Here is an 18,489-nt window from a genome sequence, read left to right as displayed (position 1 = left end):
ACAGATAAAGCTAGTGATTTAAGATAAATCTCTAAAACGACGTATATCACTTATGGACTCATATTGACTTATCATTTCCATTTTTAGCACTTTTGTAGTTCATTTCTATGCATGACTGGTGTTTTTCTTGTGGCTTCTGAGCACTTAAAACTAACAATGAAAGTATTTTTGTTTAAATAGGCCATTCTGGTCAGGCCGCTCTTTCAGCCATGGGAATGAAGGCACAGAATCCTACAGAAGCTCTAGTACAACAAAGCAGTTCAGGTGAGAATCTGTAAAACCAGTATGGTGCACTGTCCACTATTTTCCAATTTTGCCATCATTTAATAAATAGACTGCATGGTTTATTTACCATTACATGGCCAATAGTGTTCAGAAATACCCCCCTGCCCCACCCCTTTCATCCATCTAGAGTGCTAATTTCTGTCACTGTCCTCCTGCTGTGCATTCCCACCACATTCACACTGTTATTATTCTCTTCCCCTTTTAAAAAAACTGTCATTGCTCCTCTTTCTCTTTTTATGCCTGCTGCTGTCAGATTCTGATTCTAGTGATGATATGGAAGGTAAGAGTATTTTTCAAATGACAGTGGAAACCCTTAGACTGACATGCTTATTTTCTCAAAGAATGCTACACTTTCCTTCTTGCGCACATTCACTCCTGTTAACTCCTGCAAACCCTCATGTTTATGTGGGTTTTATTGAAATTGCATTTCAGTATTATAGTGTAAACAATATTTTGCCAAAAGACTCTGCTCTGTGACTCTAGAAGTTTTATCCTATTTTAAATTCGATGATAAATCCAGAGTGGCTAAACATGCTTCTGAAGATCTACATTCCTGCAGAGCTCATGGTGCATTCAAGTCATGTTGTATAGATCATATTTACAACTTGAACACACATGAATGCCATCACAAAGTGGTAATTATGAGTGGGAAACTAAGTTTCTTTAATCCCAGAGTTCCTGAGTTGGGGGTGTGTCATATGAGCATCTGTATTGACAGTAAATTTGTTGAAATTAATGAAAAATTGGGGTTACACTCTGCAGGACGTTAGCTCTCCAGGAGCAGGGTTGGATATCCCTTATGTAGACCCATTTCAGGACAGCATTTTCCTTTTAAAAAAAAAAAAAAAAAAAAAAAAAACACATAATACTAATAATCAGCTCCTTCTGACATTGGTATTCTTGTTCTTAAGTAATAACCCTGCTGATTTATATATTTAGTATGTCATGTGGAATAAAATGATGAAATCTTTCTGAGGTCAACCATATTGCCTGCCCTCCATTTTAAATTTTGTTGAAAACATACAGTTTTGAACTCATCCTAGATCTTTCATCACATCATCCCCAAATTTGTGTCATATAATGTTAAAGCAGTGGTGGTTAAAAGGCTTTCACAGTTTTTATTTATTTATTTATTGTAGTGCAACATGGTATTGTGGCAACAGGAGTCAGAGGAGGGGGATTGATTTCTCCTCTGCAGCATCAATCTTCTCCTGCTTTTGAAAGACCAGTTGCTCCTGCCCACACTTTCAACCCACCTCAACCAGTCAACAATGCTATTTCTGATAGGTAACTGTTATCTGACCACTGTCCCAAAATATATGTATGTGTCCTCATCTGTTTGGGTGAAATGTATCTGATTAATTTAATATACTCACACTTTCTCCATTTTATGTTGCACTCTCTAACAGTTTTGGAAGGCAACCTGCCTTTGCATCTTTTCCATTTGAGCCCGTCCGGGCTCCTCTCTTCCCAGACACCTTTACTTACCTTAACCCTGATGAGGCCACTGTTAACATCGTGGGTGTTCATCACGTTCCAGGAAGCCCCAACACACTCCATCGTACAGTTGCCACCAATACACCTCCAAGCCCTGCCCTTCAACGTAGGCTTGGTGGTCCAAGTAGCCCTGCTTTGGGACGACGTCTACCAACAGCCAATGGCGGCAGTGAACCAACCACACCCAATAGCCCTCTTTTGGGTCGCAGTGGCAAGTTCATCCCGCCAAGCCCTGTGCTAGACCGCCATTACTCACCTGCTCCAGTTGCCTCTGGCCCAGATTACAAAGCTCCACCTAGGGTTCAGGCCACCCCAGATGAGAGACATGTAGCAGAGTCCAGGCAAAGCACCACTTCTTTGGTTCAACCTGGACCTGCTACCCCTTCATTTCCCCTAGAGCAATCTTGTAGCCCCTCATTGTTCCTGCCCCTGGATGTAACAGCAGGATCCATTGCAGATAATTCTAAAACTGTTCCAACAGACAGCATAGAAAGTAGGAAAGCTTCCACTCCTACACAAGGACCTGCAATCGCCTCAATATATGGTAACATAAGAACTGCAGATAGAAATCTTGAAAATAAATTTACTAAATGAAACAGATGTGTGTAATCATTTGATCAACTATTCAGGAAACCATTTGTTCTTTTTCAGCAGATGGACCTCCAGATATAAGAATCAATATCAAATTTGTTCAAGATACATCCAAATTTTGGTACAAGCCAGAAATCTCCAGGGAGCAAGGTAAGATATTTGATGCCAGTTTTCACACTCAGTTTTCTCTGAAACTGTTTAGAGTGGAGCCAAACCCGTCTATCATAGAGCAGGCTGTATCAATACACTATTTTGAACATTAGTGTAGTTAACAGCGTTTTGCCTTAGTTGATATATATCGATGACTAGTGATTCATTTACTCTTTTATATGTTCCAGCCATTTGTATTCTTAAAGATCGTGAACCAGGAGCATTTGTCATTCGAGACAGTAACTCTTTCAGAGGAGCATATGGCTTGGCCATGAAAGTAGCCTCCCCCCCTCCAACAATGCAGCAGAACAAGAAAGGTAATATAACTACAGTACATGCATTGTGCTAATCATCACTGAACAGAACATCATCCTCATTTATCTTTTTATTCTTACTTTGAGTTGGTGACATCACAAATGAGTTGGTACGACACTTCTTGATTGAAACCAGTGCCAAGGGCGTGAGACTTAAGGGTTGCCCAAACGAGCCCTACTTTGGTAAAACAAATTTCCAGTGGTGATGGTTTTATGATTTTCTGTCTGCTGTGTATTGTACTAACTTAAATTGGTACCCTTTGAATAGTAGTCTGCAGTCTTCCACACATTAGCTTGTGTGTGCTATAACTTGTCCTTTGTGGATGTATGTATTAGGGTGTCTGTCGGCTCTCGTATATCAACACGCCATCACACCTCTGGCTCTTCCATGCAAGCTTATGATCCCTACAAGAGGTGAGAATGCTATTATCACCCAATCCCTGTAGCCCCTGTAATTGACCTCTTCTCAATAGGTGCCAATTTTGTTTGTATTCCCTAATCACTGACTGACCTGTACTTGTCTTCATGTGTGACCCTTTTGTGAACAGATCCAAATGAAGAGGCCTTGGAGCTAGCCACACCAACAAGTTCAACCATGGATTTATTAAAACAGGGAGCAGGTGAGTGTTTCTTTCACTTCCCTCATTGCTCTTTATAAATCTCATTGTCTCCTAATTGCTTGTCAATTTCTACCACTTCAGGACCTCCTAAAAACACAGAAGATTTTTATGGTAAATATGGCATATTATCTGACACTATTATTTGTGTCACTGTTTGCATGCTAATTTTATAGTAACTACTGGCTATGAAAATCAACTACTCACCATGTGCATCTGAAACCTGTCTTTAAAATAAGGTGATAGCAGCTGACATGCCTCAAATAATAGCTATGATGTCCCTTTTTCATGTCATTCCTTGTATGTGGGACTGTTTTGGTGTTGTTTGAGATACAAACTCTATTTCACACTTATTTTATCTCTTTCTCCCAGCATGTAATGTTTTGTACATAAACTCTGTGGATATGGAATCACTGACTGGTCCTCAGGCTGTGGCCAAAGCCATCACTGAAACGCTTGCTGCCAGATCTTCTCCTACAGCAACAACTGTCCACTTCAAAGTCTCCACACAGGGCATCACACTCACTGACAATCAGAGGAAGTGAGTGGATTTAATATGATTAATTTAAATTATTACATAGACAACTGTTAAATGGACAGTTCACCCAAAATGTTAAATTACCCAATGATTTACTCATCCTTCAAGCTATCCTAGGTGTATATGACTTTCTTCTTTTAACCAAATACAACTGGGGTTATATTAAAAAAATGTCCTGTCTCTTCCTAGCTTTACAATGGCAGTGAACAGGGTTTAAGATTTTGAAACCCGAAAAACTGCATCCATACATCATAAAAAGTGCTACACATGGCTCCGGGAGGTTAATAAAGACCATCTGAAGTGAATCAATGCATTTTTGTAAGAAAAATTGTTTAAAAAAATTTTTTATTGAAAACTGTAATCTCTAGCTTCATTTTTGGGTGAACTATCCCTTTAGTTGCTGTCTTGAATCAAGCTTGTGTGATCTTGCAAAAACCAAACTTAATTTTCCTTGTAGGATTTTTTTCCGTCGTCATTACCCAATCAACATGATCACTTACTGCAATTTGGACCCACAAGACAGAAAGTAAGTATTTTGTTTAGGTATTTTAGTTTGCTCATTGCATGGTCCATGTACTACATTTCATCCTTTCAGAAACTGAAATATAGTTTTACATTAAAGTGCCCCTATTATGGGTAATGAAAGGTTCAAATTTTGGTATTATACAATAATAATCAAGGGCTAAGATTATCACAAATTAAACAAGATTTTGATGCACATCTTTCTTATTAAATCCTTGTATTCCACCTCGTAGTGCAATTGATAGAGAATCACTTAAGATACTTTTCTGTAGGCCTATTCCACATAATAATATTCAATAAAACAGTATGTTAACATGTAGGCTACCTAGGAGCTTGCTTCATGAATCCGTGAGTACAGTTTACAAATCCGAGGGAACGGATTGCGAAAGCGTGTGCACGGATAATGAATTTGTGGGTACGGATTTAAAAACCGAAGGTACGGTTTACAAAATCTGAGCGCACGGATTGGAAATTTGTGGGTACGGTGTATTAATCCGTGGGCACGATTTGTTAAACCGATGGAACAGTTTAAGAATTCGTGAGTATGGTTTACAAACTGAGGGGACGGATTGCAAAACTGTCGCCACAGATTGTATTTTTTCTAATTTCTATTTCATCATGCCTGTAATGCCTGATTAAAGTAGCAGCATTACCAGGGAAACCGCTATTTTACCACTCAAAATGCGGCACCTAGTGGCAAAGAATGAATTTGCATTTGTTTTCAGACCAATGAGAAAAGACCAAGAAGTGGGCGGGCAATATGTTGACATCAACATGAAACGGCTTGGGATTCGTTTTAAAAATGACTCGTTTCAATGATTCAGATGAAAAATGACTCGTTTCAATGATTCTTTTGAGAAACAATAACTTTATACACGATGCACTTTCAGATTTAAAACTTTGCAGGATGTTTTCATTCACTTCATTCACTGTTACACACTGCATGAAAGGTAATTTTCAAAAATCCATAATAGGAGCACTATAAATTCAGTAAGAGTTTCATATCCCATTGTTTTCCCAGATGGAATATTGCAGAGGGTGGTGTAGCAAAGTGAGTATACCACATTAAATCAGTGTCAATAATTTTGTTAAATACTCAGAAAAAATTACTAATAAGACTTTACTCTGGTTTATAATACAGACTGTTTGGGTTTGTGGCTCGAAAACAAGGAAGCACGACTGACAATGTGACTCATCTGTTTGCTGAGCTGGAACCAGACCAGCCTGCTTCAACCATTGTCCATTTTGTCTCCAAAGTCATGCTGAACACCCAGAAACCTTGAGTGATCATCTAGCAACCATCTTGGTTTTCTCACCAAAGAGGATTTGGTTATACTTATCTCATTTTTCCAGAGTGGATTATTCTTTTTACATACATTATTACTTTATTTTTGTTGAATAACTCTGGTGGTTGGGTTCTTACTCTTTCTTCTTTGTGAAGATTTGAAAATGATGCTGTTTTTTTGAGTGAAGATCGTTCTGAAAAAAGCAGATTAAGAATATGTCAGGGTTAAAGTACTGTAGTAAGTGTGAATGACAGGGATAAAGGTTGTCCCTTTGGCCTTCTTTATCAGGAGGCAGGACTTTACAATAAAAAATACAAATAATATTTAGAGAAAATGCCAGTATTGTAATTGAACAACCAAAGGTAGAGTTCAGAAAAAAATAAGGTCTGACAATTATTTTATTTTTTGTAAAAAAAGAAAAAAAAATCAGATCGGACAAGTCAAAAACTCAAAATTCTTCTTTCTGTGTCCTCCTGTGAAAAGTATGAAGAAGCCATTTTGCATGTTTGCTTGCAAGAATCACAAGAGTAAGTCATTTTCTCTGAATTCAGAGGACATTAGTTTGCTCTGCTGTTACTCAGAAAAGCATTTTGCAGAACTTAGCTTTTCACTTTAAATAACAGACCAAATCTATTAATAAAAAAAAAAAAAAAAATGTGGTCCAAAAAATGTCACCTTGCCAAACTGATCACCACATAAAGACTTGCTACACTTGCCTGCGGACATAGAAATAGCAACTACACTGCAGTCACTGGAAACTTTATGCTGAGATTGTATATCCATATGGATAGTAAAGAACATTGGCTCTACCCACAAATGTCCTGGCTGTGGTAGTAGATGTTTAGCTTTTTCTGAACTGTGCTTAACATCCCATTCACAGCTTTGCCCCAGTCAGTGACAATTATAAGACAACATTTTGTTGCATACTGTTTGAATGCATGGGTAGATCCATTTTGTACTTGTCTTTAAAATGTATTATGACAAATTATGACAATTAATGAATATTTATTTTTGTTGCAGTATTACTCATGGGTAACTAATATTAAAATATAGTGTATAGTCTACAGAAAAAAAAACTTGACTTAAAAGTTAAAAATAAATTATTTTAGCTAAAATATCAAAATCAGGTTTTGAGAAACTCTTGATGTAAAATGTATGTTACAGTTTTTGTTGTGCTTTATTTGAATGTGTGTTCACTGTGTCACTTGTGTTAGGTGATTTAGAATGAAAAGGCATGAATGTGGAAGAAACTGAAAAAAAATATTTTAGATTAAAAAACAAAACACCAATTAATATATGTATAGAAATTTGACATGAGTGCTGCCATTATGTGTGTGATTAAAATAGCTCCTGGATTGATGTGGATTACGTTATTGGTCAAAGAGAGGTCATTTAATTTGCTGTTTTCTGTGGAAATGTAAAAGAGGCAATGTAACAATATGTTTGCCAGAAGTATATAGAATTTCATGTAATGCACGTTCCATCCTGTCAATGACTAGGTTGTTATAGTAGGTACATTATCTGTTCACCATCATTAAGTACTTTATAATCATTGATGGGGCAAAAGAGACTGAATATTTAAAAAATAATAATCTAAAGTAACTGACAGGATGAAAAGTGTTTTATTATAGATTTCTCTATAACAAGAGGCAATGGTGGTACTCTTAAACTGTAAGCCATTAATAGGAAGTCAGAGCAGTTCACCTAAAATGTGTTAGCAGTGCAATATTTACTGTCAGGTTTTACTGTTTTTCAAATGTAAGTTAGAAAGGAGCATGATCATGGATGAAATGAGAGAAACTGTGGGGTTTACAGTCAATTTTGTCTATTTTCAAATGGTCAAAAAGGAGCAATTTGAAAGATCATGTGCAGTTGAAAATAAAGAAGAAAAAAATCATAAAGTGAACCATTTGGTAAATGGTGATCATCTTGAAATACATTGAAAGATGTGTACATTATCTTGTGTTTAAACTGCTGTCATTACAGTATTTATGATAATCAGTTTGAAGTGCTTCATGAGTTTCTCAGCAGATGGCAGTGTTTCACATTAAGGACCACATTAAGCGACAAACATAAAAACACGGTATTAGATTCAGCAAAGGACAAAATATTTTAGTTCCACAGTGATCAATGAATCCTTAAACAACACAATGTCTACAGCCACCCTCTAATTAATACTAAATTATTACACCAGAAACTGATTCAACAACAGGTGACTTAAACAGAGCTTTAACAATGACTTCCCTCCATCATGATGCTAAGTGCAAGGACAGCTGAGAGTCAGATTAACAGATTTGTAAGTAGCTCAATCTAAATGCCAAAAATATGATACTTTTTATTATTATTATTATTATTATTATTTTCCATTAAAAATTGTCCATGAAAAACATAATTTAGATATCCAAAAATAATTAATATAATTAATTTCTAATTATGTTTTTGGGGAATACAACATGACCTAGTAGAGGCTAGGTTCCTAATTCAGTAGCCCATGTATAATAAAATAAGTTGAGACAGGGATTACTGATGACAGTAAACAAAGTTCTCCAGGCTTCTCCATTCTCTAGCTTAGGTCATTTCTAATCCAATCCTGTGCAGAAAGAAATGTCCATACAGATAGGGTTTTCTGAGTCTGGTGTGGAAGATCTTCACTGGCCAACCTAAACCCCATTCACCTTCAGGATCAACTGGACCTCAATGATGCTCACCCGAATAAGAGTATATATTGATTTTCCAACATCTACTCTAATAGTAAGCCTTTCCAGAAGGATGTCAGCTGTTAAAGCATAAAAGGGGGAAATACATGGTTTATTTGCCTTCCTTTAGAGATAAATTGTTCAACAAGACACGTAAAATAAATACCGTTTAGTGATGGTAGTCCTATGTGGTTTAGTGTTCATTGTCTCAAAGTGTGTGTTGGGAATTGTTTATGTTATAATGTACTGTGCATTTTGCTTTACTATCATATAATTTCAACGTCATTCATTTTTTATTTTATACTACTGAGTATTTTCTGTCAGGAGAATGTCTTTTTTTAAAGAGTTTAATTATAAATCAAAATTGACGTCATATCAGTTTTCACAATTTTGATAGGCATTTATCAGTTAGGATACACCTGGGGGGGAGGGGGTGAAGAAAATACAGTGAAAAACATTCTCTCTTTCCCTTGCTCTCTCTCCCCATCTCTCTTTACCTTAAATAATGTTTAAAAAGGGTACAAGAAATGTTCTTAATGACTGCTTTTTGTAGAAACATTTTAGTACATTCGTTATTCATCATCTTGGTCATTTTTTTATTAGTCATTTGACCCATGCACAAATAATGTGTGCAGACAAGACACTATTCAAATACAAAAACAAAAGTTTTACTGTAAAAGCTATAAAATGCAGACTTTGTGTGTGACTCTATGTCTGGTCAACTATGACATTTCAGTCATTTTATTTTTAACATAAAAAGTGTTTTGTTCATCATTTCAAATAAAACGTCTCAGTTATGAGTAACCCTCATTCCCTGGAGGAGGTAATGGAGATGTCATGTTGTAACAAGCGAATTGGGATCTCACCTCGAGAGACTAATCTACTTTGAGTGTAAACTAAACGTGCCAATGGACATTGGCATGTGACGATTGCATCTGGCTGCCGCTGATCACAGCGTGAGCATAAAAAGGTAGCAGGTGTAACCCATACCAGGTTTTCGCTGAGAGGCCGAGCCAGTAACTTGATGACTTGACTTGAGCCGATGGGACTTGATGTCTGGCTGCCGAGGGGATGGAGGAGCTCGACAGGGTCTACTGTACGGACTCTCTGGAACAGTTTAGCAAGCCGACACTATTCCAGGGCCTCTCAGTGCTTCTACCCATTTGAGGTGAGAACACAGGAGGATACTGGCTCCACACGAAGGCTGTAGAATCTACCAAATGTGTTGGGGGTCGCCCAGCCCACAGCTCTACAAATATCTGTCAGCGAGGCACCACGAGCCTGTGCCCAGGAGGATGCAACACTTCTAGTTGAGTGAGCTCGCAACCTGAGTGGGCAGGGCACACCCTGTGCCTGATAAGCCAGATTCATGGCATCCACTATCCAGTGGGCCATCTTCTGCTTAGAGACGGCATTCCCCTTCTGCTGCCCTGGTCTGAGGGCCTCAGGATTACCTGGGAGTCAGCTGGCCCAAGCTCTAGGCATGAATCGTTTACCGAAAATGCATGCAGGTCCCCTACCCTCTTGATGGAGGCCAGTGCAAGCAGAAGCAGAGTTTTCATTGATAGAAACTTCAGCTCAACTGACTGCAAAAGTTTAAATGGGCCCTGCTGTAGTGCTTTGAGCACTAGAGACAGGTCCCAAGAGGGTATAGAGGGGGGCCGGGGAGCATTTAACCCTCTCGCCCCCCTAAAGAACCTGATGACCAGGTCATGCTTCCTGATTGGTTAGCAGCAATCACAGCAATATAGACTTTAAGGGTGGAGGGAGACAGCCTTCGCTCCAACCCTTGCTGCAAAAAGGAAAGCACGACCCTGATCGGGCATCTCCAGGGGTCTTCTCAGCAAGAAGAACACCACTCGATGAACAGGTTCCATTTCATGGCGTACAAACCATAGACAGTGCTCTCACCGAAGTGACGGTGTCAACTACCTCCTGAGGTAGGTCTCCTAGAACCTCTGCATTCCATCCAGGGACCAGACATGAAGTTTCCAGAGGTCTGGACGCAGGTACCATAGGGTGGCCCATCCCTGAGTTAGTAGATCCTTCCTCAGAGGAATCTGCCAGGGAGGGGCTGTCACGAGGAGAATTAATTCCAGGAACCAGGTCCGAGTGGGCCAATACAGCGCCACAAGCAGGACCTGCTGCTCGTCCTTCCTGACCTTGCACAGCGTCTGTGTGAAAAGGCTCACTTGGGTAAATGCATACTTGCACAGGCCCCACGACCAGCTGTGTGCAAGTGCATCCATGCCAAGTGTAGAACAAATGGCAGTGGGAGTTTTCGGGAGAATCGACTCCAAATCAGCTGGACTGTCTGGGGATGGAGTCTCTATTCTCCCGGGAAAGCAGCTCATGACAGCTCGTCGGCTGCATGGTTGAGCAGGCCCAGAATGTGAATGGCACGAAGTGACCTCAGAACCTTCCGACTCCAAAGGAGGAGGTGGCGGGCGAGTTTTGACATGCGACGGGAGTGCAGACCACCTTATTGGTTGATGTACTCAGTGGTTGCTGTGTTGCCCATCCGGACCAGCACGTGCTTGCCTAGAACACTGTGTTGACATAGGTTTGACTTCTTTTGACTTGAGGCAGTGTATCTCCTTAGCACCTATCAAGCAGCTATCTATGGTACCTAGCAACTACCCTTGTATCCACTGAAAACAATAATTAATTCATATTTAATGTTAACTATGTTAATGTTCTAACTTCTGACCATTTTAAGTTCTTTTGTAACCATTTTTGAAATATGTGCCTCTAAATAGAATGTGCCATAATCACCTCATCATAGCATCATCTAAAATTAAAACTTAATATAATAGTACTTAAAGGGATAGTTCACCCAAAAATGAAAATTATGTCATTAATGACTCACCCTCATGTCGTTCCAAACCCGTGAGACCTCCGTTCATCTTCGGAACACAGTATAAGATATTTTAGATTTAGTCCCAGAGCTTTCTGTTCCTCCATTGAGAATGTATGTACGGTATACTGTCCACGTCCAGAAAGGTAATAAAAACATCTTCAAAGTAGTCCATGTGACATCAAAGGGTCCGTTAGAATTTTTTGAAGCATCGAAAATACATTTTGGTCCAAAAATATCAAAAACTACGACTTTATTCAGCATTGACTTCTCTCCCGGGTCTGTTATGAGAGCGTTCACACCACTGCAGTTTAGTGATATCCGGTTCGCGAACGAATCACTCGATGTAACCGGATCTTCTTGAACCAGTTCACCAAATCGAACTGAATCGTTTGAAATGGTTCGCGTCAACAATAAGCATTAATCCACAAATGACTTAAGCTGTTAACTTTTTTAACATGGCTGACACTCCCTCTGAGTTCAAATAAACCAATATCCCGGAGTAATTCATTTACTCAAACAGGACACTGACTGAACTGCTGACCGAGCCAGATAACGAACGAAACATTGACTCGTTCTCGAGTCAAGAACCGGTTGCATCGGTTTTCGGATCACCGGTAGTGATGGGAAGTTCTGTTCCTTTCCACGAACCGGTTCTTTCGGACAGTTTGATTCAATAAACCGGTTGCCAAAAACGGTTCACCAGTTCTTTTGCGCTCAACGTAATGACTTCATTGCCGATGATTGCCCTTGATTCAAGCCTTCGGTTTACCCGCGCTCATAACATTAGCACAGAATCAGTTCAGAATCAAATACCAAAATAACCAGCTCGGTTCAGACGCGCTGTGTGTCAGTCTGCTTCACGCTGAATCACGCATGCCCAGTATCATCAGCTCCTCTGTTCTCGAACCGGACGCGTCCGACAGAAACGGTTCTTGACTCGAGAATGAGTCAATGTTTCGTTCGTTATCTGGCTCGGCTCTGTGTTCATCTTCAGTTATCTCTTCACAGCAGTTCAGTCAGTGTACTGTTTGAGTAAATGAATTACTCCGGGATATTGGTTTATTTGAACTCAGAGGGAGTGTCAGCCATGTTAAAAAAGTTTACAGCTTAAGTCATTTGTGGATTAATGCTTATTGTTAAGTCAATGCTGAATAAAGTAGTAGTTTTTGATATTTTTGGACCAAAATGTATTTTCGATGCTTCAAAAAATTCTAACGGACCCTCTGATGTCACATGGACTACTTTGAATATGTTTTTATTACCTTTCTGGACGTGGACAGTATACCGTACCTACATTCTCAGTGGAGGAACAGAAAGCTCTCGGACTAAATCTAAAATATCTTATACTGTGTTCCGAAGATGAACGGAGATCTCACGGGTTTGGAACGACATGAGGCATTAATGACATAATTTTCTAGAAACTAGAAAAGGGACAATGATTAAGTCATTCTATATGTTAATTACTTTGTCTTTCACTGCATCATTTATTCCATTGAACCACTTTAATCACATCTTTAATCTATAAGGAAATCACTTTTTGTGGAAATCGTTTTCATCTATTTAAAATTTGTTTTATCAGTATCTTTTTCTACCACTATTACACATACATACAGTATAAATATTAGACCATACTACTTCAGACCCTAATGGAATGTATGTGAAGAAGGAATCAGAAATGGTACAGATGCTCCTAACATGTCAGAACAGATGCCCTAAATATTACAGTCATGTTCTATAAGCACCTTACTGTACAGCTATCCTGTTATTATGGGCACTGGAGGGGAAAGACAGCCAACTATTATGGTAAAGAAATATTAGTAAAGGCAAAGTAATAAATAAACAAACAAACTAATAAATAAATAAACTGGGTCACTGTGAACAAAGCATGAGTTTTGTTTTGAATTAATATAATTTGTGGTTTCATGATTTTATCTTTAAAACAAACAGTTTGGGGTAATGACTATAGTCAATAGTCATATTTGTGTTAGTTCAGTGTATTTATTTTTTTAATACACATATCCCAGAGCAGCTGTACAGGAAGAAAAAAGAAAGAAAGAAAGAAAGAAAGAAAGAAAGAAAGAAAGAAAGAAAGAAAGAAAGAAAATGATAAAGATGATAAAGGAAAAGAAAATAGCCAACACTATCGGCTTTAGGACCCAGGTATATGCATTTATGTCTTTGAATCATTCATTAGAACAGCTCTACTGTACAGTCCATCTAGGCTGAATTAACATCAAGTGCAATTCTGATAGTGGAACTCCCCGAAGATAGTTAAGCGATGCGCTCAAGATTTACATTCACGCCCCTCTTTCTGTATTACAATGTTTTCATTGTTTATTGGGCATGCATTACTTCTCCACTGATGCCGTTTTTTAATTCTTATATACTTTTCATTTCAGAGGAGTTATTGCAGAAATAGAAAAACATGATAAAGATGCCATCTCTTTGGTTTATATTGGGATTATCGTTTTACCTGGTACTTACGGTGAAAATATCGGAAGCTCAGCAAGCAGGTATCAAAATCACTTGTTCTGCTTGTTGAAATGTTGCAGTTACAAAATTTCAGTTGAAATGTCATTTGTCCAGCATCCATTATCATTGTAAATTAATTATTTAACATAGCCTACTCTGTTTTGATATGGTGCCAGCTTTCTGTGTGATTCTTTGAAAATTAGCAAATTATCCACTGCAAATGTGGATAGGTACAATATTATTTCTCAGTGGTTAACCTGCATGATTTGTTCACATGTGTTTATCTTACATGTATGTTTACATGTTCTTTACATGTCTGTAGGTAGGTTAGTTCTTTTTTATGTTTTTAATTAAGAAATAGCTTTTGATTTTTTCAGAGTTTGATGGAATGCAAATTTCTCTCCTAAGGCTTCCTTTCCTTATATAAACTAACAGGGTTACAAGGTTTTCATGATATTGCTTGCAGTATGCAGGGTTGTACAAAAAAACATTTAACATCTGGTGATGTCAGAGTAAAAGGTTGTCTAATTAAATGTATCTTTCAATGTCTTTCAAGCTTTTTCAGTTTGCATCTTGCCTTATAATATGCCAACTTACTACATACCATTCTTAATTCAACTGCAATCTTTTTGATACAGCGCATCTGGGCTCTTTCCACTTGCACTGCTACTTAGAGCTGGTAGGAACAGTTTACACATATCCTAAATCAAAATAATTCATTCAATCATAATAAGTGGTTCAGCTTTTGTAGACATTTCAGCTTTTGTTTAATTTTGCAATTGACAAGGCATAATAATTGAAGTGGTCTGTTACATGACCAACGTTGGACCAGCACATACAGTACTTTTCCTACTTTTCATTGATTTTGAATGCTCATGGTCAATTTGAAAACAGTTGATAATAATTTTAATATGCACAATATAAAGTGCGTAGAATGCATGATTTCAGTGGAATTGATTATGCATGTCCATTTCCATGTATCATATTTAGGTGACAAACGTTGTCATACTTTCAGTATTCTTTTTTCTTTCAGTTCACTTAAAGCAACACTGTAAATTTTGGCGCTCTAGCAGTAAATAATAAACACAATTGCACTCATCCCGTGGAAGAACATTCTAACCAGAGCTACTTCTCCAAGTTTATGTCTATAGCGATTCAAGCAGGTATGTGTTACTCCACAGCGGTGATGACCCGAACAGGTTACAATAGTCCAAAAATAATCACTTATTATAAATGTACCATAGTGATTTGGGATAAGACAAAAGGCGTTTGGTAGATGAATTTATGATGTACTCGCTCATTATATACATTTTGCAAATTCTGAACACAGAAAAAGTTACATTGTGTTGCAATTAAAAGTCACTTTAGTTTTAATTGTAAAGGCGGGATTGTGCCTCTGTGTTTTGATTCTGATGAATGCTGCATTGTGAATTATATGGAACATTCATTCCATTACTTCACTCTGCCAAAATCCCACTCTTACATAAAGGCATAGGCTACATGGTAAAAACTTTGTGACAGGATGAGTCACAGTTGATAGTCAGTAGAGGACTTTTCAAGACAAATATTCTGATGATATATATGTTTTCAACCTGTTAATTTGTCATCAGTTTTGCTAAAAGTGGTTCATAACAAAAACAATAGTTGTAATTCATCCAGCAAAATAAACTGCACTTTATAAAAGAATTGTCCATACAGACAACAAACTGTATATTACTACATTTCAAACATTTATTTGAAGCCAAAAATCAGTATATTGAGTAAATATATTTTAGAATAATATATTCTATATAGTACATAAAACAGCATATTGTAAATGTATTATTTGCAGGCAATATTCATATTATTTGCAGGTACTATATTCAAGTATATTCAAGTAGGGAGCTAATTTTTAATGTTTTTTTTTTTTTTTTAGTTTTATAGGAGTGGTTTACACTTTTAACATTGACCACTATAGTTGATGGAGCAAATGCAATGTGTCTGACTATCAAAATGTCATCACTTATTGTTTTTGTGTTTACAAAAGATGTTTAAGGCCATTTTAAATTTTTTAAGGTCAATCTATGCCCAGCATTTTGTGCAATTATTGTTTTAGAGTCAGCACTTTTACAATACAATGTGCATTCATATCCTTAATTTAGGTTTCCTGTACTGATTTTACTGCTAGGATGTATGCCTGTTTCCTTTGGAGATTCCCTTTTTCAAACAAACACAAAATCTCATGGGTAAAGGTGGCTTTGGTAGAAAAAAGAATATGGTCGATACCAAAATTGACTCTGTGTGTAGAGCAAATGTGGTTGCCAGGTATAAAAACAATACATTTGAGTCAGGTAGTTACATAAAGTGATGCTGGTTCCAACTCTTAGCTTAGCAATCCCTTTAAGGTAATCAAATTCTGTGCCATTAAGGGAGCTTTAAAACCTTTAAAACAGTAATTGGCTGCCCTTAAAATATTTGTGACACTTATCTATATAATTACCATCTGTCAGCATGTGTGTGTGATGTTAATAGTGTGGGAAAGCAAGACACTTCTGTCACTGTTCTAGAAACATTAAGTGTAATTAGACCATGCTTTGCAGAAGGGGGGGGGGTTACTTATAAGGTAAAGTTTCATAAGCTGCTTCTTACTTTGGTTACTTCTTTATGATATGGTCTCCATGTTGGTGCCTATTTTATACAATATTTCAGTGGAGTGCATAAACATAAAGCCTCTACAAAACTCATGTTACATTTAACAACAACTGCAATCACTACAAATATTGGTATAGTATGGACTGTTGATAGATTGTACAGTACATGTCCCTAGTATCACCCAAATATACACCCATGGAATGCAGTGTTCTTATAAACAGTAAAGGTATTGTATCTGCATCTGTTTCAGTCACGTGACCTTTTCTTCATAGCTGCCATATTTATGACCATCTGTGAAATACATTTTCAATTGTATCAAATCCCATGAATAATTTATACAGATCTGTAGTCAGCACAGCACTGCAGAATCTGACAATTGTTGAAATCTACATTTATTTATTCCACAATCAATCTACAAACGTGCTTCATAATTTTAGGATGTGTCTAGTGTTAAATGTATTTAAAATCACACTAAAGCAAACGGAAGTGTAATTTTATTGAGTGCATGATTTTAAACAATTTTTTCAAAAGTATTATTCATTTCTTTATTTGTAAAAAAAAATACAAAAAAAATAAAAAAAAGAGGAAAGAAATTTCAGAGTGTACTTTTAAATAAGTATATGCAATCTTGTCTTCAAGTGTGGTCTCTGTGTGTACTCCATAACCCTACGAGAAGCTGTCCAGCTGAACAGGATTATAAGGATATAAACTCAGTGTTTGCATAGGCCATTAAGACAGCTGTTCATGTTGCATCAAGTGTTATTTGATGAGCGTTTACATAATGCTGCTAGGCCAATATACAAGTCAATTATGAAACAGCCTATCCAGTGGTTTTCCCAACAATTATAGATCTGAAGAAGGCAATCACAGCTTTATGTTCATTGGTTAATGCATGCATATTATGATTTTATTATTATTATTATTATTATTATTTGTTTTGTATTCCATGATTTTTTTATGGCTAGATAGTGGAGATTTGAAAGTGTCTCTCGAACACAGACACACACGGGTCAGTGTTTGACATGTGGGTGTCATGTAAAGAAGTTCGGTACTGTTTTATAGTGAATTTTGGAATAGGCTGCTGACCTTCTCTGAACACTGAGCACTTTATTAATAATACCTCAGAGTGGGATAAACTCATCCAGCAGTTGTCTCAGGTTTGCCCCCTTGGGTGTTTGTCTGCCCAGCTGATGCCCCTGATCTGATCCCAACATGCTTTGTAATTCAAAGTTTGTAAGAATCAGAGGATGTTATGGAGGATATTACGTCTGAGTTCCTGAGTAGAATATATGCTTATTCTTTTTGTTCACACGCACTACAGTTCAACATAATTTAAAAGCCAAGGACTGTGCAAATAATTTACATTGGAAATTGATTCTAAATAAATATGCTGTTCCCAAAACATGCAATTTGATTGTATTTCATGCCAAAACCAGAAGGTGATTTGTTTTAAACTTAAATGCCCAGCCATTGTGATTTTGTGCCAACAAAAATAGGTTTTAAGCTATGGAAAATAAATTGTTCTTAAAAAAAAAAAAAAGGTCAAATGAAGCTGTGCATGAAATCCCTGATGGCAATTGTATTATTGTTTCCCAGGCCTGTTTCACTGGCCTGTGATAGCAGAGTCAGAGGTGGTCTAAGGTCAAGTCAGGGTTAACACTGAAAGGATCAAGAACAGTTCATAACATCACCACATATAGTGCTGTAGAAAAAGAATTTTGGCATGGAATGTTGTAGTATATAGGTAAAAATAGGTCAAATGGAAAAATATTTGCAATTTTTCATGTTTTTGATTGCTTTAGTTAACAGCTTTTGGGCACTTCAAAGTTAAGACATCTGTTAGTGAAGCAGAGTTGGGTCATTAACTGACAATGATCTGAAACATCCAAGCAAGTCTACATCATGATCATAATGGTTAAATAAATAAATAAATAAATAAATAATACGTTTTGGAATCACCTAGTCAATATCTATGGAAAACCTGGAATGCATAGTTCATTCTCAACCTACAAATGACCTGAAGCAGTTCT

At 37.3% G+C, this 18,489-nt stretch overlaps 1 protein-coding gene across 10 annotated transcripts in view; it reads left to right on the top strand.

Moving 5' to 3' along the window:
* tns1a (tensin 1a) overlaps positions 1–7,706 on the top strand; it is a 121,779-nt gene extending 114,073 nt beyond the window's left edge. For 8 of the 10 annotated variants that reach the window (XM_042725729.1, XM_042725728.1, XM_042725726.1 and 5 more), the window contains 14 exons: positions 181–264; positions 539–565; positions 1,425–1,572; positions 1,695–2,326; positions 2,434–2,523; positions 2,712–2,840; positions 2,925–3,020; positions 3,174–3,251; positions 3,386–3,457; positions 3,539–3,568; positions 3,827–3,995; positions 4,450–4,518; positions 5,536–5,565; positions 5,656–7,706. In XM_042725729.1, coding sequence (XP_042581663.1) covers positions 181–264; positions 539–565; positions 1,425–1,572; positions 1,695–2,326; positions 2,434–2,523; positions 2,712–2,840; positions 2,925–3,020; positions 3,174–3,251; positions 3,386–3,457; positions 3,539–3,568; positions 3,827–3,995; positions 4,450–4,518; positions 5,536–5,565; positions 5,656–5,797 — 1,796 coding nt within the window. In that variant the 3' untranslated portion in view covers positions 5,798–7,706. The remainder of the gene's footprint in view (positions 1–180; positions 265–538; positions 566–1,424; positions 1,573–1,694; positions 2,327–2,433; positions 2,524–2,711; positions 2,841–2,924; positions 3,021–3,173; positions 3,252–3,385; positions 3,458–3,538; positions 3,569–3,826; positions 3,996–4,449; positions 4,519–5,535; positions 5,566–5,655) is intronic. The other 2 variants (XM_042725727.1, XM_042725730.1) reach the window with 2 other exon arrangements.
* The last annotated feature ends 10,783 nt before the right edge of the window (positions 7,707–18,489 follow it).

This window comes from Cyprinus carpio, chromosome B6 (genome assembly GCF_018340385.1).
Source record: "Cyprinus carpio isolate SPL01 chromosome B6, ASM1834038v1, whole genome shotgun sequence".
In the NCBI taxonomy this organism is placed as follows: domain Eukaryota; kingdom Metazoa; phylum Chordata; class Actinopteri; order Cypriniformes; family Cyprinidae; genus Cyprinus; species Cyprinus carpio.
Note: the sequence above shows the minus strand (reverse complement) of the source record. Positions and strands in the feature narration are given on the sequence as shown.